We start from the raw sequence: 25,563 nt of genomic DNA on the forward strand, positions 1-25,563 counted from the left end.
TATATTCTCGCCCACTCAACATGCAGATAAACTCATGTCATGACTTGATGTTGGCTTATGCTTAAGACTTTCGTGGGATAATAAAAAAAGAGCTTAATTCTTTACATTCCAATAAAATTTGAGAGGGTTATTTCACTTTCTCCTGTTGTGTTGTAAACTTTGTATAGTGTTTTCCAAAAAATGACTGTAATATAATTTAGCTTAATAAAATGCACAGGTGTGTAGTGCTTTTATTTTATTCTTTTTAACAAGCCCCGTCAATCCAACTTATTAACAGAATATCTACCATCAGGGAAAACCTTATGAAGAAAAATTGCAAATATGTATAGTAGCTATTTATGATAATGTGATGTAAATCTCAACACTGTAGTATTCACAAGATATAAATTCTAATAAAAATTATTTAGCCTGTGAGGTTTGTCACAAATCACTAGAGACCTCTAAAACTGCGATTTCAAATCCCTAAAGGATAGACTCCATGATCCTCTATGCACTCGTGCAAATTACATCTGCTGATTGGTTACCGACTCGTAACACCTGTTGACTGGAATGATAGTGATTCGCTAATTCTTCTGTTAAAGATTTTTCATTGGCCCAGAGTCCTTCAGATAAACTGTGGCCCAATCATGTCAAAAGTATTTCTACTCTATCCTACCGCGAAATGAATCCGCGAATCAAATCAGGGTTGGAATGAAGTGTTAATACACTATTCTGGCTCTCAGAATGTTCAAATGAATGCTGTACAGCATCCCTCTTTCTGCCACTCAACATCATGAAAGAACTGGAAGTCCAGAGAATTATGGGTGTTGCACAGTACAATCAGTGATTTCTTACAAAACAAGAATAAATTAATTTTTAATAATAATTTATTACTTTTTTTTTCCACTTGTGATTACAATTTACTAATTAATTTACTTTCAGAGTTTAGAGCCGGATATAATTTACAAATCAAGATCTTGATTAGTATACAATAATTACTTGTTCCCGTCAATCACAAGAAACATTATGAGCAAACAATTGTACTTATCATTACTTTACATTAAAAATACATTTTCAAAAAAGAGACACCGCTTCAAAATCCAGGTCAACTTGAGAGCTGAAGATACATTGAGGTCATATAGCATCTTGCAGAACTTCTTAACAATTAAAAATCACAGTTCAATTTTTTCTTAGAAAAGTATATTAGACACAACATCCAAGACAGTGGATTTAAAAAAAAGAATCATGGTCACCACACAATGTGCAACAAATTCATGTTGAGTGTGTGTGTCCTTACAGTCAACATGTAAAATATTAAGGACCCCAAAAATTGATACACAAAATCTACATTTTTTTTGTCCTTCACAGACTTTCAACATTTTTCGAAAAACAAAATAATGCCTGAAATATATCTATTTCTACGAGGTCACAATTTTTTCATGCTGCGTGGTAATGTTGTAATTAAAATTAAAAGTATTTAGTGTCAAAACATAAAAGTGCAGAATAAAGTATAATTGTTGCACCGTTGTTTCCACCCAATGCCATGTCAACACTCCCACTACTATAAAAGAAACAAAACAAGCTATATTTTCTCAACAATCTTTGAAACAATACAACAATGTTGAAAGGGAACCGGTTTTAAACACAAGACAATTGAATGTGCTGCAAATTAATTTACAAAGTTACTAGTTTCATTTGGGTTAAGTAATTTTAGGGAAAATCAGATGCCGATTACCAAGGCCAGGAACACACAGAAGACACGACAAGATACGGCATTTTGCCCAACAGTAGTTCCCTTCCGATATATACAAAGGCAATGCACGCAGGATCAGATACGATGCGACCATTGCAACTTTCGTTGTGAGCAGACTGTCTGATGATTGCAGTGTTCTGCACATGTGCTGGTCTAAAAAACTGTCAACGGATTGTTTTTTCATCAATACTTTAAAATAACTTGCAAGTAAATATTTTACATTATTTAATAATTTTTCAGAATGGATCTGGATGCAGATCAATTAGTATTTTTAGTAAAGATCCGACATACTTAATATAGTTCATATTTGACGAAGCAGTATCTTAACAATAATTTTATTTCAAGAATGCGGAAAAAAGTAACTTAAAATGAAAATATGGTGTTCAAACAGTCGCAATGGATTGTGTGCTGTTGTGTCGCGTCTTGTCCGATTCAGCTGGACACATGATCATCCGTCAACGAGCTCGGCAGTTCACAACAGTCTACATGGCCATCAAATACTTTCCCATGTTAATGGTGCCAACAGGCTGTAAATCTTAAAAGCCGGTAAATATTTATATTGTATAAATATTAATGATCAGTTAAGCACTTCGTGAAACAAATTCAATTTTTTTTTTCAGTTGTTAAAAATATGTTCAAACCTAAACCTAAGAATAACATTTAATGGAAGCAGCTAAACATATAAATATGCCTAAAAAACTTTTAAGACAGTAAAGGTTGCCTGCAATAGGTAATTTGCTAATATTTTGGAGGTTTTATTTCACTCATCAGTTGAAAGTTAAAATTCGGTCAGGTTTTGATGGACGGAATTTTCCACACCAAATGATTGACGGGCAGGTAAGACGGATGATTGTGAGTTTATCATAACGTGCACCCACCCTAAAAGTACACACATTTCAAGACAATTAGGTAGTCCACGGTATGGAAGACTAATGTCCCCTGTAATGTTAGAACACTGATATACACAGTATTAGAATACATAAAGCACCATGATTAAAAACTATCAATAAAGCTTAACTGGCAAGAAAAAAAACTTACATAAGCAATACACTAAAATGATATAACTGCATGTTAGGTTTCATATTGGTACCTTGTCATTTAATGACAAGAGCACAAATGAAAAGTACCGTATTGGCCCGAATATAAGGCGACCTGCAGTTTCAGGAGGCCAAACAAATGTAAAAATAATTTTGGCAGAAATTAATGTGAAAATTCATTAGACATACATTTTGTGTTGATAAATTCTTTTTGCATTTATGTATAACAAATAATTTATATTTATCACATTACTTATTTTAAAAAAAGTTTGAATTGCCTACACTAAAAGTCAAAAGAAAACAATTAGAAAATATTTACATTTTAAAGTATTACACTAGAAATTTTTTCGTATGTTTATTCTAATGCAGCTGCATCATTGTCATCTTCAGAGCTGTTTATTTGTCTAGAGCTCGTTCCCCGTTCCCCGCCGTTCCACCTATGTGTGATCGTTCATTTTTCACAGTTTACTGTATCTACGAATTTAAAATTTATACAATGGCTATTAATCACTCTTAAAAAACAGCATTTAACTTTCCGTTTCACTTAAGATACGTATTACTATTTAGTATTGTGTGTTAGATGTAACAACGCAAACACAGAATGCAGCTTGCCGGAACAAAACAAGTGGCTAGCTGCCATGGTGAAGCATACGGCCATGAATAACTTCGGTACTTCGGTGACGTGATCGCGAATATTTGTCCATATTACTTTATGACAAGAGTGTCTCTGTCCTATGAATTTTAAAGAATAATCTATGATAATTATGTTGTTTGAAAGGATTTTACATAAATAAAGAGTGGATTACTGTGAAATTATTAAAATAGCTTTTGAAGCAACGTACCAAATTCCTGTAAATATGGCGTCTTCGTGCGTGTTCGGCAATGTTCGTTTTACAACAAAGAAATATTGTGGAAAGACAGTTGGCAGACATTACATCCGAAATGTTCTTTGTAAACGTAAACAATCGTTCTGAAAATAGCTGTGATATTTTAGTACAAATATTTCCGTTAAAAATCTGAAAATAAATGACCGTAAATGTTGACACGCGATTGTACATAAAGTACAAATTGTGTAATAAAAGGTTGCCATTTTGAGATGCTTCAACATTCACATTTTTACTCAAGAACAAATATTTTAATTTTCAACTTTAAACAATTGTGAATTACTGCAATATTGGGTGGATTTATCGTTTTCCCTGTGTGAGGTAACGAAGTTTTAGTTAATATAAAAAATCGTGAACATTTTGTAACAATGTTTCTACTGTAGCTTTCAGTTTGGAACTAATATTTGCAGTTCTGACGTCTTGGGTGCGAAAATAAGGCGACTTCCAATTTTCGCATCTCTCGTTTATGTAAAAATGGTCGCCTTATATTCGGACCAATACGGTAACTACAAACACCACCAGAACCTGCAGTATGTATTAGGTAATCATGTAGCATGTTTTAGAAATTTCCCTTTGGTTATTTCTAGCAAGTGGTTTTAACAAATATGTATCAAAACATGTTTTGGCCGCACGTAACACATCAAATCTTTCCCCTATACAAAGTTTGCACTGTTACGGAATCCATCAATGCTGTCAGTTGTAAGATAAAACCCACTATACATATTTGATCAACTGTTAAATGATAATTTACTGACAGTGAGGAGATAAATGATGATTGACAATATACAGTTGATTCTTTAAATTTGATGAGATGAGTCTTCAACTACGTATCTATTGTGATTTTAGTAGAAACTATAAAACTCTAAAATGAAAAAAATTACAAACCCAGTTTGGCTTAGTTAATATTTTCTTAATTTCCCCAGGCTTCCTCTGTATGCTGTAACCCTGTGCAAACAACCATAAATGTAAACATTTGTGCAAAATTCCTTTTACAGATATTAGATACTATTTAGTAATCTGTTGAGAAAATTTGAAATCACAAAACACAAGAGATGTATCAAAACAAATGAAAAGGAAAAGCCTCCATAGTAACGGACATGGAGAGAGAGAAACATGACTCGTCAATACGTGTGTGTGTGTTTTTTTTTTCCTTGAGCAGCCAGTCATGGTGACAAGGATATGCGATCCAAATACTAATGTTGCACTATGAAATGGCAAGCATAGATATAAATGTAGAGGTAGTGAAAATAATAGTAAGTACATAGGATAATCTCAGTTTTGATCATCATATGATGGTGATGTGGGTGGATATGATGGGGATGTGGGTGAATATGATGGAGAAGTGCGTGAATATGATGGTGATGAGGGTTTGTATGATGGAGATGTGGGTGAATATGATGGTGAAGTGGGTGTATATGATGGTGATGAGGGTTTGTATGATGGAGATGTGGGTTTGTATGATGTAGATGTGGGTGAATATGATGATGTGCGTGAATATGATGGAGAAGTGGGTGAATATGATGGTGAAGTGGGTGTATATGATGGTGATGTGGGTGTGTATACATATGATGATGTAGATGCACATGGTAATGATTGTGGAAGAGATGATGGTATTTCCCACAGAGTGTCACTTGACTGGGCGACAGCTGTCTCCCCATGTTCCGCCTCCTCACACTTGCATGGTGCTGCATCGCCCGCTTCGTCAGTCCCCAGACTCTCCTTCAGCTCCTGTGAAAACAAACCCCGACAGTGTACGCCAAGGTACGAAAATGACTCTAGTAAAATAATTCCAAACATCAGAGAAAATGATTTCTCAACATTTAGCTGTGTAATTAGAGATCTTATTAATTTCCCTTACACCTGCAAAAAATTTACAGGGTGGCCACTCTTCTGGGATAATAAAATTCCTGGTTATTTCCAGGTCAAGGGTTGTTTTTATCAATATTTGCATACAATTTGTATTTTTGTTACACAAAGCACACACAATATGTTTTATTGGCGTTAAACAATAGACAACTTAACTATAGGCTTAAAAATTAAATCAATGAACTTGCTTAAAACAAAACCTACCACCAACAAAAAAATTTATAATCTCACGTCACAAAAATTACTTGACACCAAACGCACGTGTTTTGCCCCTCTTGCGTGGCTGGCTAATGCTGTTCTTCCCATCCATGCTACCGATATTGATTTTAACATTATACAAATTGCAAATAGCGTTTGTCCTGCACTTTGGATCTTTCTCCACCCATTCAAACTCTTCCGTATATTTGTCATTGTATGTGGTGACCGAACTCGTTGACATTTTGATAGTCTGCGCCAATTACATGTTAGATTAAAAAATTCAAAACAACGTCCCGCACAACTTAACTTTTAAAAAAACTTGAGAAAAGTATCCGTGATACCGTGACGCAACAACATGAGCGCAAAGTAAAAACAAATATACATACAAAACTAGTGCTACCAACATGTCGTGCGAGAAATTACTACCACCCTACAACATTTTCAGCCAAAATGCTGTTGCTTTTGAATACAGAAACATAAGTATGGAAGTCTGAATTGTTAACGGTTTCTTACGTACTACAAAAGTTTTTAAATGCAATATGAACAAATAAACTTTCACAAAATATAGCTCACGAGCATACTGTCGTGCTTCGACGGGTGGTGAACGTGCTCATTTAACAGCCCTATGTTTTTGCGATCGTTACTTCATAAAAAAATTCGTGGTTGATTCCAGGTATTCCTGGTTTTTTTTAAGAAATCCTGGCTATTTCCCGGTTGGCTGGCCACCCTGATTTATCTAATTCTTAACACAGAAAAAAAACCTTAATAAAATACCATTGATTATTTTGATTACTTTAGGCACCTTTCAAAACCATTCGGTGACATGACTAACAAACATAACATTTTAGTCCTACCATCTATAAAAATGTTGTTTATAGACAGATAAAATGCATTACAATGTAGAGGTAAGTGTCATTGCAGGTTATTTTTTTAAATTAAAATTGAGTAGTTGAACTTGCGTAGAATAAAATACACATACGTAGCTAATTTTTATGCAGTATGGAAAACGAGAATCAAATAGGTTTAAAAGAATAAATAAACTATTTCAGATTTTTAAGGCAATGCTGCTGCTGGCTACTTAGTAATTTCAATTAATTAAGAAACTATTAAATTATTTATTCTTGTCCTACAAATAATCCCAGTGTCGAGAAAATAGGTTTGCTTTACTCAAAAGTCCTTTTTTTTTTACCTTTTTGGTCTATCTGGGTGCCCTCGCATGTTTTGCTTGCCGGAAGCAAGATGACCGATGGCCATTTTCACTCAAGGGGGCAAGATCCCTCAGTGCACGCCTTCCATGATTTTCCTCTTGAGGAAGAATTGTGACGGCAAGTCGTCTGTTGGTTGTTTTAGCGAGACCATCTGCTGCTGCATTGTTCGTATGTACACTTTATTGTTATTTTAAGAAAATAAAACACTTATTTAGCATTTTACAAAAATTAATGATGGCCACAAATTTATATTTATACCTCATGATATTTAGAATAATATTTTTTTTTTTAAGTAGATTTACTTGAAACACATACAATGTAATTTGATTAGGCTCTCATAAATTTTAGGTATTGCTGAAGCAGTTTCTCCTTGGGGCAAATCTTAATTTGCATTTGAATTTTCTCAAAATGAGTGCTTATGCAGTTTAAAATAAATAAACGAACTCCTAAGTCATTTTCTTTGCCCATAACATAAGAGTTTGTTACCAACATTCCGACCTAGGTTTGTTATTGCCCCAAACTCTTTACAACTTCTAAAGAGCAAAAAAAAAAAACTGTGAGTAAGACAAATATAAAAACTGATGAGCCGCGTGCCCGGAACGGGAGATAGAAACTAGTCGACGTACCAGAGGATCCTCCACTGAAACCAGTCGACGTATCCAAGGATCCTCCAAGTCGCGGGGAGGCAACAGCTGTGGCTGCATCATCTCCCGCTCGACTTCACGACCTTCGACGCTCCCAGCGGGTCCCAGGGGGTCCGTCGCGTCCCCAGGCCTGCTGTCCGTCTTTCCATCCTGTGGGCTGTCACTATAAAGAAAAATTAATCCAAGTACATGTATCTATGCTTTAAGGCCTGGTCTCGCATGCCATTGGTTATTCTTAGAAACCTGCAAAATTTGCGGGTTCAATGACCTCCAGGATAGACTCTACTACACTCGGGCAAATGCCACCTGTTCATTGGCTGCTGACTTGCGAGTCGTCTCGACCGAGTGTCTGCGATTCGACACTTCTTCGAGCGATGGTCTCTAATTGGACCTCATTACTCCAGATTAACAGTGAACCAATTGCAGAAGCAGCGCTAAGGTATAATTATTTGAATTGTAGCATATCACGAAATGAATCCGCGAATTTTGCAGGTCTCTAGTTATTCTTTGTCATTGCTACTAAAGGATTTTCCTGTGAATATATTTACTTATTTAATTTACATCCTGTTTAACCTTGTTTCTGGTTGACAACTTAAAAGACTATAACACAAGATTACAAATCCAAAACAATAGTTATAGTAATATTAAATTATTTACATATTTATTATATTCAGGAAATTAATTTCCATGATTTCACATACATAAAAATAAAACTATATAACGGCACAGCTATCCTCCAATATTTAATCATTTACAGTCATCAAATGTGTGCAGAAACTATATAGTATTGGCTTTTTAATGAATTTTTAACAAAGTGGGCAGTATTTGAATAAAATTCCTTGTCACGTATCAGGTCCAAGTCAGGATTCATTATTTTTTCAAGACTAGTTTTTATCGGAGATGTTTCATTTATTAATTTTAGTAAATTGAATTTTTTATTTCATTCATCTTTATAGCGATATTGAATAATATATATTTAATTAATATTTGTTACAATAAATATGAAAATAGTTTAGTGTCTCAAATCACAAAGATGTATAAATTCTAATGCATGTCATATGAAAAATTTAACAAACTTAAAATTCTGAAATTATCAAGATTTTATATTTGTAATTTATCTTAAATATATGGCAAACATTGTATATATTTAAATGGCATCTGTGCATTGGGGTGGGAACCATTTGAAGCTCGAAACCTACTGAAAGTTACAAAGTTAATTACAGTTCACATAACTATATTTATTACTGTGTCCAGTGGCAAATTTAGAAGGGAGGGCAGCAGGGGGGACAATGCCCCCCACCCCCCGCGAAGGGTAAAATATGCAGACCTGCCAACATTCAAATTTAAAAAATCATGAGGTCCTCGATAAAAATTTTCAGGCCCATAAATGCAGGTTAGATATAAAAAACAACAAATGAGAATCTTTTAATTTAAGTGACATACCTGTACATATGTTACATGGTCTCTGCTTCAAAATTTATTCCAACAAATTATAGGTTGCAGATTTAATTTGTTGAACATAATTTAGTGCTGTCGTGTAGTGATCATGCAGGGCTGCAACTAAAAGATGTAAAATAATATTCTGCCCGTGTAACACTATTATCACTGTTCACAGCAAATTAATTTTTTTATTGGAAGCAATACACTTCACGTGTTAGTTGTATTTTTTTGTAGCGACATGTTTCACAATGTCTCCTCTTCCACTATGCGAGATAGAAAAATCAGCACGGCACACGCTACAAAACGCAAAATTGCTTCCTTTAAGTGAATAGAGTATTGATGGAAACTCGTTACATACTGTAAGCTTTTGTAAAACTTGTTTTGTAACATTTCCAAACAAAATCTTGGGGCCACGAAAAATCGCGAGGAAACACTATTTTGGCGTGAGGGCGTGATATGGACCTTAAAATCGTGAGCCTCACACCAAAATCGTGAGAGTTGGCAGGTCTGAATATGCACTGGATTGTATACTTCTGAAGTAATAAAGAGGAATTATTTCAGACCTATACTAATGATACTTCTCCCCCCCCCCCCCAACACAATTGTACAACCACAATCGCCAGTCCGCCCATAGAATGATGGCATCAGGGTTTTAGGCCGATGGAATAACTGGGAGGTTTCCCATTCCAAACTGTCTAACGGGTAGTCCAACATACAGAAAACTATTACAGTGTGGGTAGCAAACCTTTCCAGATTTGTAAAAAAAAAAAAGTCCCGGGCCACTGAAATAATTTAATGGCCAATAACCATATAAAAAATCAAAATCATCATTAATTATGCATGCCACGCTTCACTATTGTAACAGGCAAATAAAAATTATTTTAACACTTGACTGATATACAGGTACTTATATGAGTGGAAGACATTTGTTTAACACTTAGATACAGGTTGAAAAGGGGCAAGAAAGAATGTGTAAATGAAACCAGTACAAAATATCTGCTATAATTTTTAACTTCATAATTTAAAATAGTCATTAAAAATATGATTTCCCTGACCTTTTCCAGGTTTTTCGTGTTGATAGCCATTGTAACACATTTATGGAATCTTAAATTGTAATAGCAAAAAGTTTTAATAGTGTTTTTAATTTTTCAAAATTACACATACGGTAGCAATAAAAATGTAAAAATAATGCATTTGTAAAACAAATAAAGATGATGATCACATTTTTTAAAGGGGGAAACTAAATGGGGAGGGGGAACACAGCATATCACCCATGTGCTAATGGCAAATAAATCTTTCCACCCCCATGGTTAATTTAACAATTTTTAAATGCAATTTACTTTGTTTTGATAGGCATAGCCAAGAATTGTTCAAGGAAGCTGAAGTGATTAATAAGAATACATTCTAAATAGACCTTGGAAATTTTTTAAATATTTCTAATTGAAATTAATATATCAATAAAAGACATGTTTAGGGGGTCTGAGGGTTATAGAAGGTCTCACCTACGAATTTTTTAAATGATCCCTTTTTTAATGGCCCGTTTCTCGGGGTTATCGAAAGTATCACCATGAACAAAATTTTTAAAAAGATTTTTGAAATCTTAATTTCATGCTCTCACTTGACCCTTCAGTGCTTTTTAAGAAACTAAAATAATTCGCTAAAAAATTTCATGTGAAAGGTAGGTATATATTGTTACATATATGATTATGTACCACTGCTTATGATTTTAAGTTCTACTACGTACATATTTAGAAGACACGGCGATTCTCATTTTACCAGACAGAAAAACATTAGCTAGACATTTATCCTTGTAATTAATCTTTTACTAGTAATGAAAAATCACAACTAACCTTGCGGACATCTTCGTCCTATTTTCTCGAAGAGATTTAAATGTCTAGCTGCCACCGTTACAAACTGAGAGCTTTTCGTTCACGAGCCAGTTTTGAACACCAAAAGAAAACAAGACAGAATGATGTAAATCTAGACGTTGCTGATAGTGACAGAATACATCCGGTAAGAATCTGATACCAAACCTCAGTTGAGGGGGAATTCCCGGAGGTTGAATACAAGTAGAGGGATTAAGAAGCTGCGAAGTCACGCATTTTTGCGGCCAAAAATTGCTCCGTGCCTACAAACAGATGACGCGTTCGCTTGGCAGATCAGCACTTACAATGTGCACCGAAAAGTAAAAACTGTCTTGTTTAATTTTAACTGAAACACAACATAACCTATACGTTAAATATTGTTTGAAATAATTGACATTTTTTAAAACCTATTATTTAATTAAGTTAAATATAATAAAAAAAATACCAGATATATTGTTACTTATAAACAATATCACATCGTTTGTTAGTAGTGTACAAATGGAGATTCTGGGACAGGCTTTTAGGCTGGGAGCCTGGAGCAGACCGTCATATCCTGATTGTGTCATCATTGTGGCCATCTTGAACTGAAAAATGACTCAATATTTATAAAAGTGTCCCTATTTCGAGGGGAAAATGTTCCGTTTTATTCCTAGAAAATTAAAAAAATTCTTAATTCTAAAATCTTCAAAAGACTCTTTGCCTTAGAAATAACACAAATTCCTAAAAACAGCTTAAGACTCCAAAAAGCAAGCCGCAATAAGCCGCTATTATCAGGATCTTACCTTAACCTTAAAATTATTATTTTTTTTTAATTTTCGACCAAAAAATTCTGAAAAAAATTTCAAAACAAAATCGTTTACTACAAACGTTTAGTTAATTAATAGATTTTGGTCCTTGGTTAATTCCCGGCGAGAGTAAGCATGCAATTTATAAATGGTAAACAATCCTTAACAAAAATAAAAATATTTCTTGCATCACACCAACCATTTTTAATTATGTCATCATTGCAATGTGATTATGTAATACACATTGTTGTTATAACTCTGGACGTATTTAATATTACTGCATCAGAAATTGTGGCAGACTAGTTGTGCTATCAACAGGATCATGTCAAGCCATGTAAAGGACTTACTTCGTACTCTAAGAAGACTGTATAAATCAAGTGATGTGTTTGTTTTTTGTTGTAGTGTAGACTTTATGTAATAAATTTTATTTTGTAAAAGAACTTTTGTTCCATTTTTCGAACCTGTCAGTTTTGTAATATTTTTAAATAAACTGCCATTATTGCATCATCCACGGATCGAAACAATCCGTAAATTAATGGCAAATTTTATTTACTGAATTTTGAAATTTCTCCCGAATTTCTAGCTAAATAATTACAGATTTCCAAGATGGTTCCCAAATTTCAAGATGGCGGATGCCTCAGTAATAATAAATTAATACTGCACTCTATAGTAAATAAAAATTACACTAACGTTATGGTAGAGCACTCTAGCAGACGAAAACAAGATGACAGACATGACATCATAGTAGCTGGATATAAAGTCACACACACCCTGGCATAAGTGATAGGTCAGTCCGCCAGTGGATATCATGGAGGAAGACTATGTCGCCATTTTTAAATAATATTTTATTAAAATCTCAATAATTATTTTTTATAATTTTTCCCATTAAAATCTGATGATAAATACGGATTTTCAAGATGGCTGGCATAACATCATAATCCAAGATGGCGGAGTGTTTTATATAAAATGTTACTATTAATTTTTATATATTTTAAACCTTTTTCCGATTTTCTAGCATAATAATTACAGATTTTCAAAATGGTGACCATAACAAAAAGTGCAATGCTCTAGAATTCGAGATAGCGACCATAATGAAATGTGCCACAGGGTTTAAAATAGTATTATTAATGAATTTTAAAAATGTTCCTGAATATCTAACAAAAAAATAACATATTTTCAGTATGGTGGGCATAACAATTTCAACAGTGACAGCATAATTAAAAATAGTGTGTGTGATGCGAGAAATTTTTTATTGATAAGAATTTTTTTGGTTTATAATATATTACATGTTTGCTTTCGTCGGGAATCGAACCATAGACCGAAATATATTAAATAAACATTTGCAGTAAGCAATTATTTTTCAGAATTTTACGCATAAAATTAAAAATTTTAATATTAGGGCCACATTCTAGATAATAGCGTCTTATGGCAGCTTGCTTTTAGATTAAGCAGTCTTTAGAAATCTTCGTCCTTTCGAAGACAAGTCTTTTGAGGTTTTCGAATTCGGAATTTTCGAAAAATAAAACTGGAAATTTTGAGTCGTTTCTGAGTCAAAGATGGCCGCCGTGATGACAATCGGAGATGAGGTCAGCTCCAGGCTCCGCCAGCCTAGAAGCCCGTCACAGCAGCCCCATTTGTAACTACTTTTGTTGACAGGGGTATTAAAAATTTGAAGTGATTTACCCAGGAAAGTTGTATAAGATACTTCTGGGAAATAAGTAGATAAAGGGTTGTTTGAGTTGAGTAAGTTACATTCATAATGCGTAAAATCATAGTTACAAAATATAATTTATGTGACACTGCAACTATCAAAAACAAAAAAAAATTACACTTAATGGCTCAGCAAAAAAAAAGTGGTACTGAGTCTTGTTACAGATATTTCTTTCATTTATTTAATACAGTTCAATATTATTTTATTTCATCCCCATGTTATTATCAACTAGGGTTTGTTAACACATTCGGACATAGCCCAAGATTTGAACACTTGTAGCAGCAACAAGGACAGCACAATCAAAGCTCACAGTCACAACTAAGACCACATTCATGCTGGCCAGTAGCAAACCATTTGTTAACCTCAATCTTCAGTAGAAATGCATATAATACTATAAACTCTACACTTCCGAGATCAATTTCCAAAGTCTCATCGTCTGCTAGTGTTGAAACTGCTTGGGTCCTGTGGTGTTAGCTGAAAATGTAGAAAGGCCCAGCCAAAACTGTCAAACTTTTGCTTCCGCCACCTTCCAATATATTTTAGCAAATGAAGTTGTATTTGTTTAACAAGTTCAATGACGAGTTTCCATTATTTTTTTTTAATATTGGACAGAATCTAAAATATGCTGGGTGCGGTCATCCAATCAAAATCGTGCCTATCGTAAACGGAAATGACACTCGCCAGGTACAGTCGCAACAAATCTTTAAATTGGCTAACACACTGATGCTTAACTAGGCTATAAAAGTAAAGTAACGATAATATAAATTCTTATGCGAAGTAATTTTGTGTAAAAAAATATGTTTCTATAACTTTAAAAAATTGCTGAACATTTTATATTTTGTCATGCAAACCAATATTATTGAGGGTTAAATTTAAAAATGTTAAAAAAATTATAAATGTACAAATAGCATAACAAGTTCAAAAATGCCATCATGCACCATCACAAAATGATTTATAAGTTTAAGATAGGTCAGGCCAAAAATAAAACGTTCACAGAGTGACTTGATTGAAATCATATTTGAGGTCATGTGTCCAAAATTATTTTATGGAGAAAATTTGGAAGCCATTTTCCGTTCAAAACTACAAATATAACCTTTTACAAAATATTTGACAGTGACATGGTCCTAACCCAGACACCAAAATCATTACTTGTAAGCTCTCTGTATAAAAACGCTCTACAGAAATATTTGCTGCTAACAGTAGAAAAAGGAACGCGGCCTTTGTGACACTAATGTATCATGTTATACCTACCACAGTATTGATTTCTGACACTTGTTCCAAGTTCGAAAACGCCCAATCACCCGGTCCTTGTGCACAGAGTATTTGCGCGCCAGCCAGCAAGGATCACAAACCTTCACAGCGGTGTTTTTTTCATGCTGTGAGTGCTTGTGAAACCAACTGGCCACAGCGCGAGACAGCAGGCCACCGTTGAACGACTCAAGTGTCAAGGAGTTTTGAATTGCCACGAGTACAGTTTTCTGTGACGTGGGTGAAGTCGCTTTTTAGCCTCGCCATCGCCATATTGTACCACCCAAAACATTGGGTGGAAATGGTGCTTGACCATGTCCAATGATGGTGAGTGTGTATAAATGAGAATCTCCATCGTTAAAAACATGTTCACAAAAAAAAGGCATTTAAAACTGTTTCCACACTGCAAACATTACACTTCAGCCAATGTTTTGAATATGGCACCAACAATTAGGTGAAGGGGAAGAAAACGGCTTCGCGCAGGTATGAACACCCCCTGGGAACGGGCATACTGTGATGTAGTTAGTTGGTATTTACTTTTACCACGCTTCCGCCATATTGTAACACCCAACACACTGGGTGGAAATTGTGCTTACCCACGAATAAACATAGTAATAGTACATAGGCTATTAATTTTAATCTCCGTCGTTAACAGCCACTTCCATTAAATACGGGTCACAATGCCAACACTACAAACTCCAGTCAATTTGTTTGGGCTTCCAAAGCAGGAACTACAATAGTCAGCCGACCATGTAAACTGCAGGTAATCTTACGGCCCGAAAAATTCCATCCGTCCATCAGTCTTGTCAAAAGATTGGTAATTACTTTTGACGGACAAACGGATGGGACTATAACCTCCAAATGTTTTGCGTACGAAATTTAATTTTGTTAGAAGTTAGGTTTTTTTTTCTTCAATATTTTATACTGCATATATTTTTGGAACACAATTTAAATTGTGTCTTTTGGAACAAAAAAAATCTCACGATTCATGTAAGTGTGTAACTGAAAAAGTTGAAAAAAAATAGTTTAATGAGTTATAACTGAATAGCTTACATGATATGTCAAATTAATCCTATTATACATGAAAAATGTTCTATAAAATTTAAGTTCAACAATTGGCGGCTTGTGTAAGAAAAATTGACGGAAGTACGGAGTTTAAACAGCTCTAAAACTGTGCAAGTTACTCTTTGTGACCTTGAACCAACACTACAAAACAGTGGCGGATACAAGGGGGGCCACCCCCCCCCCCCCCCAAACCGAGGTGTGCCTCTGGATCCGCCACTGACTACAGCGCTTGCAGTTGATTCTATCAAAATTTGTAATTGGGATTTTCTTTTATGTACGTGCTGCATATTTACTTATTGTTATATAATGATTTTTAAAAGTCGATCAAGTGTTTGTAGTAATTTTTTCACACTTAGCAAATAGTTGTGTCAGAATAAATGCAAGAGAGCACATATGATGTGCACATTATCAGAAGAAATCACGCGATTTTAAACTGCTAATATCCTAGAAATGAATTTTTACGAAGAGCATTTATAGGCTTTGTTTTAAAACTGTAACTTTAGGACAGGGAATATTGCAAAAACGCTAAGTAGTTATTTTTACAGGATTTTTCAGCGTGAAACGGCCGGTACAAATATTTGAGAGAATTTAAGGACTCGCACTATATATTTATGTTCGCTTCTACGCCATGTAAAGGTAACAGCTCAAATATTAACATTAACAAATTTTGTCCTACGCGTCACCTACCTGGGCACACATACGGTGTGCAGACCTTCAGGAAAAACAACGCGATTTCAAAACTACTCAAGATATCCGAGTGGGGCCTATTTACGAATAGCATTTAAGAGTTCGCTGAGGGCCGAAAAGTACTTTTAATTTCGGATTAAGTTTTTAAACTGTATTTTTAGAAGCGTTAAAATGCCTAAAACGCGTGTTTCCAGAGTAATTTTTAGGCATAAAACAATCAGTACAGATTCTTGAAAGCACTTAAGGGGCTTGCATAACACCTTTATCTTCATTTCTCCGCCATATAATGTTATGGTCACCGCTCAAATTTCACAGTTATCCTGTGCCGACGAGACGAATGCGCGCCAGTTCAGAGCCTTGCGCTTAGAGGCTATACCGCGCTAGAATCACCAGCGAGCGTCGTACTTATAAACCCGCCCCTCTCTCACACAAATACACTTTCTTTTTTATCCTTCCGTGCTGCAAAATGGTTCTTACAGAATAATTGCCGATGGAGATATCCATGAATCGACAAGCAGGCTGCATTTAAGTGCAACCCAGTCAGCATTACAGAACAGTACTATGCGTTCATATGCAACATAGTGCCGTTACGTAAGGCTGGCCGAGAACACGAGTTTTAAGTATGCTAGAGGGAAAGAAAATGGTGAGTTATGGCAGAACCTCACTAAAATATATTGAACGTCACACTCAGACCCTCTTGTGCAATCTAGAATTAAGGTTTATTTAAGGAACCCTCCCCATTTTTTTCTTGATCGTCCAGAATTGGGGTAGCCTTCTTTTCACAGACGAGAGCCAAACGCCCGATCGAGCATCTTCGGTTTTTTTTTTGTCCATTGTAAATAAATATGGCGTTGTAAATAAAAGGATACTAATGGTCAATTAGGTTAGGTTAGCTACATTATAAATACTTTAAAACATTGTGGACGGTTGATTTGGTTAGGATAGCTACAATAAAGATACGGGGAAAAAACTATGAACTTCGGGTTTTGGCTCTCTCGTCTGTGAAAAGAAGGCTTCCCCCAGAATTATCTGTGGAACAAACATCTAAAACAAGCCCTAACATTTAATCCAATAATAAAATTACACCTACTTCATGAGTTTACAGTAAGATAGTAAAATAAAAACACGCTGTTTTATTCGAAAGGTGGTACACAAAACAAAAAAAAAGAACTCATTTTTCTGTATATAAAATGTAATCACGGTGGCCCGAAATTCGCCAATTGTACTGGGCATGCGCAGAGTTGTTTTTTGCCAAATGAGAAGAAAAAAACTGGATTAATAAATTACTTTCACGCTGTCATTATTAAGGATTCTTAGTGAAACATGAGGACTTAAGGGCCCTTATTCAAAGACGTATAAAAAACATTTTAATGGCATTAAGGAGGTGTACGAACCCAGCAGGCTCCTGATGGTGTTGACAGTAATACTAATGAACCTTAAGGTACTCCTACGTGTGGACTTGGGAGGTACTGATTTAGCTGCACAACTCCCAATAAAAGCAGAGTATTTGGCACATCCAGTGTTGTATCATTACCGTGTGGTTAATTGCTATTACATGTAAATACCGACGTGTAGTATTCTCGTCTCTTTAATTGTTTCGAAACCATGATATGCGAACATTTTTTCCTTCGTATTTTCAATGTTTGTTTATTCATCAGTAATATATATGACATTCTTTTCCTAACAAAAATTTGTTATAATAGTTTCAGTAAACTATCGTCGGCCTTTAAACATAAATAATATTTAAATATTTTTCCCCAAGTAGTAACAATGTCTCATTGGTTGCCATTTGTTAAGTTTCAGTGCACCGTGAAATCGGAAGACAGGCAAAATTCTCCGACAGGAATAAGGATAATCCATACTACCATCCCCATAGCTATACAAGTTCTCTCTCAGTTTTCTTTATTACAAACGGAACTTTGCATACGCACATAAAAATTATTGAAGTGAAATCTTCTTTGAGGGGGCAAGACGAGAAAGAAAAAGAGGGGGGGGGGGGCTATTTATGTAGCATAGCATGCTATATGCTAGTTTTGACGGCAGGGGAAAGGTAGAATGACGCAGCAGTGATGCTACGGAATTCTCGTAACGCTGCCTGTGTAATCAACTCCTGAGTTTTTTTTGTTAACGGTTTACTACTGGCGCTACGATGCATATATATATATTTTTTTAAATTTTAAGTAGGTATCTACAGTTTATTTATTCGTCAGGAAAATCGTTATTGATTTCTGCAATTAACTTATATGTACCATTCATTTTGTGATTTAAAATGTAAAAAAATGGGCGTATAATCTAAAGGTTAGGTTTTATAAGTGCAGTATTTGTTCAATTTGAGTTTTTTTTTTAATTCAGCTAGGAGATCGGTATTTAACATCATGCCTAAAAAGACCATGTCATTTGATAATATTCCCGCATCCTTACTATTCTCTCTTGTTAAAAAAAATACTAATAATTTAACTCTATACATAATAAGCAAAATATATATTTATGTGGTGTGGACTCTACGCACTTTTTTCAGTGGTGGCAAATCGGAACATGCCATTTTCCCCTTGGCTAAGACAATTTTAATCTGTGTTTGTATGACAAAATTGTTCATAGTGTTGATCTTTAAGAGACAAAATTATGATGCTGGTAATATTTCTTTCATCGCACGTCCAAAAATTCCACGTAAATCTATCATCACTTTGATAGGTTATTCAGAAGTTTAATTACGTGTAATCCTGCTTTTTTTGTTAATTGTGTTCTGGTTTATGTAACAGGGAATCAATTTGTACTCCCAATGGTTCGCGGTTCTTCTATAATTTAAAGTTTTAACACCGCTGTAAAAATGTGAAAGTTTGCATCTCAAAGTTGCACGTAGAGTGAAACTAATTTACACGGAATGTTGATCTAATTTTTTATGTACATGTACTTATGGTGAATAGGTTGTATACAGATTTAAGGCTGGGATACATTTTCCACTATTTCCAGCACCAGTCAAAATCAATTGACCACTGCAAAACACTAAAACTATTTACAGCGAGATGTTAGTGCAATTTATCCAAATTTCCATGTGCATCAACAACCTGTAACAAATTTTTGGATCCACGTGTGACAGACTGAAGATGCGCATAAAATTTTGGAAAATATTGAAAATCCTACTAGGTTGATGTAGTCTACACGGATAATTCCTCTGCCAGAAGCAAGGTTGAGGTGTCGATGTACGCCATCTTGGATAGTAAAGTCGCGGTGGTCATCTTGGATTACCTTTTGACCTTTAATAGTTAAGGTAAATTTTCCACCAAAAAACCTCAAAAAAAATCTTGTAAAAACTCCCATTTTATTGCCCAAATCAATTGACGCAAGTTTGAAAAGTTTTCAAATAGGTTTAAATTCCCCAATCTACGAACCTCTACGTTCTTTAAAAGATTCATACAATTGAGAATTTTTATTATTTTAATACAATTTATTGCTATGTAAAAATGGTAATAGCACATTTCCAAAGAATTGTATAAAAATTAAACATTCCCATTTAAAATTCGTTGCGGATAATTGATATGTGGTTTATTATTACATTGACTTCGCACTGTAGCGCTTATAAAGTGCCATCATCATAAAATACCTATAAAGAAAAAAATAAAATTTTTAACAGTTAAGGCACAAAATATAAATTCTTTCGTTAGTCCCTTCTTACAGATAACACATCTAAACCAAGCATAGTGACATCTGAAATTTGTGGCTCTAATGTTTAACTTGATCAGTATCACTAATTAGCTCTACTTTATGGTGGTCGAATTAAAACAGCAAAAAAGCATTAAAATTTTTAGTTTACGGGTAGGGACATTTACATACATAAAAAAAAACTGCGTATTCCCGACAAACGTTTGCTGCTAAGTCGGAAACAAACTTTCAAATACAAACATTACTTACAAACCAGCACTATTTATTAAGGAGTAGTGAAATTTAAGAACCGTTATTCAAAGAAGACAAATTAAGTATTTTTCAAGGATATTAAGGAGCCATACGAACTCTGACCCCTCTGTGAGGATGCCCGCTTGTGCTTGCAAAATAGTAACTTGAAACGCTATAAACACGCCTGCCCGTACCACCGTTTCCCATTTCCGTAAAAAAAAAAAATTTCAACCGTGCCCAAAACCCTGAAAAGCTCAGGTTTCAATGGTTTTAGGAAAAGCTAATTTTTATCGATTCGTATATGATAATGTAACGTTAACCCGTAACTACACATGCGTTTCAAAAAAAAACATGCAAAATATATTTTGTTTAAAAATGATGCGTTGACAATACCGGTACACATTGTTAATCTTTATATATATATATATATATATATATATATATATATATATATATATATATATATATATATATATATTTCTTGTGTGCGTGTGTATGTCACTGAACTCCTCCTAGACGGCTGGACCGATTTTGATGGAATTTTTTGTGTGATTTCACGGGGATTCGAGGATGGTTTAGATTCACAATTGGATATTTTATCTCGATTCTGAGTTAAGAAAAAACTAAAGAAACACGCTCTAAAAGAAAAAAAACTAAGCATTGTTGATAATTAGCCTCCATGGCAACGGGCTTTTGCATTGTTGTTGCCTTCTGCGTAACCATGGGAAAGGTTTTTGGTAACGGCAGTGGCGTGCCCAAGGAGGAGTATGTATAATGAGAAGATACAAAATGTCCAGCGTAGAAATACTTACCGCCATATCCATATCTCACAAAAAGTACATTTGGGCAGGACGATGTCTGTCGGGTCCGCTAGAAAGATATATAAAGATATATATGTAGAAAGATATATAGAGATATAGAGATATAAATAGAAAGATAGAGAGAGTTATAGAGATATACATAGAGAGATAGAGAATTAGAGAGATAAAGAGAGATGCTTAGTATACGTTTAAAAAATTACATTATTAATAAATTAAAAAATTGATTGAGGCATTGCAACGCATGCCGGGCATTATCTAGTATTCTTTAAGTATCTTCCACGAGCATCTACTATTCATTTATTCCACCGACTTCCCCGTGCCTTGGTACGCCCCCGTCGTCGGAAGACCTGGAAGGGAAACTCTTTCAGAGCCATTGTCACGGCCGCTTTGGATAGCATCGAAGCCGTTAAAAACCGGCGTCATTTCCGAGTGTTTTCTAGATCGAGTAGGGGTAGGGGGGGGGGATGGGCCACCCGCCAACGAGCGCCGAGACATGATCTCGAAACAAGAGGGTGCGATAAACAAGCTAACCTGCCTCTTCCAATGGGCAAGCCTAAGATGTACCTACATCAAGTTCTGTCCCTGCCCGAACATTCGCCTTCGGCCAACCTCGGGTTTATTTATATATATATATATATATATATATATATATATATATATATATATATATATTTCTCTGTTTATTTCAATGTAGCTATACTAACCTAACTAACCGTCCATAGTGTTTTAAAAGTGTTTTAATGTAGCTAACCTAACCGACCGCTTTTAATATTTCAATTCTGTTTTCCTTCGTAAAAAAGAATACAAATCCCGAGGTTGGCCGAAGGTGAATATTCGGGCGTGTTCGGGCAGGGACAGAACTTGATGTACATCTTAGGCTTCCCTTACCTATTGGCCCACGTAAACCATCTGACGTCATGCGTAGTGTGGGCGACGGTCCGAATCCATTGGTCGACTTAAGGGGAATGGAAAGGTACAATATTTTGGGAATCCTGGAATCGAAGATCAAGGATAAAATCTGAACTACTCATCATATTTCTTTGCGGTTTGTTTTGCCAACTAGATAATTTAATTACGGAGGGTTGTGTGTACAGCAGTGGCCACAATAATGCATAGTTTTTTAGAAAAAAAATTAAATAACTTTATGCAGAAATAAGGGGTATTATCCACAAAATTAAAAATTATACCAAAATGTAATTTTTATATTGTGTAATATAATATTATCTAGAACTCTATTATAATCAAAGTGAAAAACACTTGATCGCTGAATTTTAAAGGAATTTTAACCAATTAAAACCTGCCATGCAACATTTAGGTAAGGAAGGACACGCTTGTTGAGCAATTACGTAAAATTCTGTATTATAGAGCTCTAGATAATATTGTATTACACCATTCAAAAATTATATTTTGGTATAATTTATAATTTTGTGGCTAATACCCCTTATTTCTGCATAAAGTTATTTAATTTTTTTCTAAAAAACTATGCATTATTGTGGCCACTTCTGTACACACAACCCTCTGTAATTAAATTATCTAGTTGGCAAAACAAACATGATGAGTAGTTCAGATTTTATCCTTGATATTCGATTCCAGCATTCCCAAGATATTTTACCTTTCCATTCCCCTTAAACGAACTTTTTTATAAGGCCTATATGTGTTCTCTGGTATTCTAGAAGATTTAACACTCGAGATCTTTGCTGTTTCCAGTTCCATACCAAAAGGTACAGAGAAAATATCAGACTTTTATTAAAGTTCCATTTTTAATATGTATTATTGACCACCCACAAATTTAACATGTTAACTAAACATTCAAAACGTAGCTGCGTACACGCGTGCAAAGCATGAAAATAGTAAACAAAATCAATTACGTTGGCGCCCTAGCCTTGGTGACTACTTTTATAAAATATATGTAGATTTGGACTTCGGCCATCGCCAAGTGTAGACTGGGCTGTTTCCCGTGTGACAATGTGACGTCATTCACATTGGGATGACACGGACCACCCTAGGAAAGCCTTTATTTCACCAGACGAGAGAGCCACACCCGAAGTTCATGCTCGCTTTTTTTTTGACGTGACGTCTAATAAATCGATGACCGCCGGCCGCACGCACGAAAAAGGATGACACGTCCCGTTACGCACATTGTCCCGTTACGCTCTTTCTACGCTTGCGCCGCATATATCTCTCTTCCACTCGATTGGAACAACCATCGATTTGACTTTTTCGAGGCACATTAAACTTGAAACACTCCCATTCGTTTCCTACTTTTCCTATCATCGTCCTATCCTTAACAGAATAACACAGATTGGAAGAAGTTAAATAGCAAACATGTATAACAGTTATAGTTAAAATAATCTCTTCGTCAAAGTAATAAACATATTTGAATTAATGAGTGCAAATAAAAGTAATTTATCAATTAAATTGTAGATTTCATTTCACTCCTTCGTATCCATACAAAATAGTGATAATTCAATAAAAATTATTCCATTTTATCAATAAAAGTATGCAATCATTTCATCAATGTTTTATTATGACGTCATGTTAAACTATCGTCCGTAAACCGACTTTACAGACAACCAATTTTTTCGTTCTCTCACATTGTATAAACAGGTGTGGCATTAAATTTTGCGGTCGCTTAGGATAGGTTAGCTACATTATAAATACTTTAAAACATTGTGGATGGTTGGTTATATTAGGTAAGTATAGCTACATTAAAAATACTGTAATATCATTTTATGGTTGCTTAGCAAATAACTTTTCAATACGTAGCTACCCAGGGCTAGGTAACCGTTTACATGATTTCACAGTATCTTTAATGTAGCTATACTTACCTAATATAACCAACCTCCCACAATGTTTTAAAGTATTTATAATGTAGCTAACCTAACCTAATTGACCATTGGTTATCATGAGTTACAATGAACAAGAAAAAACCCGAAGATGCACGATCGGGCGTTAGGCGCTCTCGTCTGTGAAAAGCAGGCTTCCTGACCGCCCTAAGGTTCAGACTGTTCTGAACGAGCCTTTAAATCAACTCAGTCGCTATTCTATGCCCCATCTCAGATAAGGCATCTTCAGCCTGGTCGAAACGACAGATCCTATTCGTGTAGATGAGTCTGCCCCACTGCTTCCATGACGACCTTGTTTCAGTCCTGAAATACCACGACAATTTTCATCTTGGGTTCCCTGACGTTAGGTAACAAACTACCTCAAGATTTTTGATGTGAATGTCTTAAAGATTGCTTCCATTGTTGGAGACAATACAAAAAACGAATGATAACAAAATGGCGGGGTTGGGGGGGGGGGTTGATACTACTTGGTGTTGCAGCTACATATCTATCAATTCAATCACACCACTGGATAGCTAAAGGAATAAAGAATTCGTTACGCTAAGTGAGGACTGTGACTCATCGTGCGCGGTGGAGGGGGAAGCGCCGCCATTTTGAGATCATTTCGCTGCGTTTCGAGATTTCCATTTAGTGTAACTTTTGAGTCGGAGAAGCTACCACGTTCGTTTGAGTGTCGATTGTTAGCTCTCCGTCAAAATCTATCGATTGCATATATATACAACATTAGTTTAAAAATAGTTACAGTTATAATACGGTAATTACTTGTTTACTTGATTTCTTTCCCGAACCCGACGAACGGAAACAGTTGCTTTCATAAACAAAACATGGCAACCCGAAGGACCTGAGTGTTCAAACATGATCATAACGTACAAAAAAAATAGCGTATTTAATATTCTGTATGGACAATATTACCTGTTACGTACACGTATTCACGTACAACACACGGCCGTGTCTATGACACAGCCACACCTAAAATCCCCCCCCCCCCCAAAAAAAAAAATTCCGTTCCCGTTCTATGTCGTCAATTTCTTAGCGGAGTTCGTGAGTGTTCAAACATGATAACATACATAAAATAGCGTATTTTTAAATGTTGTATGGCAAATATTAGCTGTTACGTACACGTATCCACGTACAACACACGGCCGCATCCACGACACGGGAAGCCTTTTCAGAGACGAGAGAGCCAAAACCCGAAGTTCATGTTTTTTTTTTCCGTATCTTTAATGTAGCTATTCTAACCAAATCAACCGTCCACGATGTTTTAAAAGTATTTATAATGTAGCTAACCTAACCTAATTGACCATTAGTATCATTTCATCAACACCGCCATATTTATTTACAATGAACAAAAAAAAATTGAACACGCACGATCGGGCGTTTGGTTCTTTCGTCTGGGAAAAGAAGGCTTCCCCTTGACACAGCCACATCTCATTCTGCTCCCCCCCCCCCCCCCCCCCCCCCAACCGGCACACAGGCGTTCCAGTTCTATTTCGGTTTGTTTCTCGGCGGAGTAGGGCGACTTGTCGGACACGCTGTATACTCACCGGTGTCAGGCCGAGGTCCGCGCCGGCAAGAGACGGGGCGATAGAGACTGCACTGGTCGGCCGACCGCACCAGCACTTACTACGACAAGAC

General features: G+C 35.4%; 1 protein-coding gene across 3 annotated transcripts; it reads right to left on the bottom strand.

Moving 5' to 3' along the window:
• LOC134540579 (uncharacterized) lies at positions 1–25,563 on the bottom strand. Of its 3 annotated transcripts, none has more exons than XR_010076465.1 (3): positions 25,473–25,563; positions 7,552–7,732; positions 1–5,381 (listed from the first exon to the last, which is right to left on the bottom strand). XR_010076465.1 is itself a non-coding variant. In XM_063383400.1 (3 exons), the coding sequence occupies exons 1-3, from the start codon at positions 10,868–10,870 to the stop codon at positions 4,926–4,928; spliced, it is 648 nt and encodes a 215-aa protein (XP_063239470.1). In that variant the 5' UTR covers positions 10,871–13,447; the 3' UTR covers positions 1–4,925. The 3 variants fall into 3 exon arrangements, 1 of the variants encoding a protein (XP_063239470.1); XR_010076464.1 differs by lacking the exon at positions 25,473–25,563 and adding an exon at positions 14,622–14,704; XM_063383400.1 differs by lacking the exon at positions 25,473–25,563 and adding an exon at positions 10,860–13,447.

Source organism: Bacillus rossius, chromosome 17 (genome assembly GCF_032445375.1).
Source record: "Bacillus rossius redtenbacheri isolate Brsri chromosome 17, Brsri_v3, whole genome shotgun sequence".
Taxonomy (NCBI): Eukaryota; Metazoa; Arthropoda; class Insecta; order Phasmatodea; family Bacillidae; genus Bacillus; species Bacillus rossius.

What these genes read in the sequence shown, in the direction of transcription:
- LOC134540579 (XM_063383400.1), bottom strand. An exon ending in TTTCAGTGGAGGATCCTCTG is followed by an intron (nt 5,382 to 7,551) that starts GTACGTCGACTA and finishes TTGTTTTCACAG; the next exon opens with GAGCTGAAGGAGAGTCTGGG.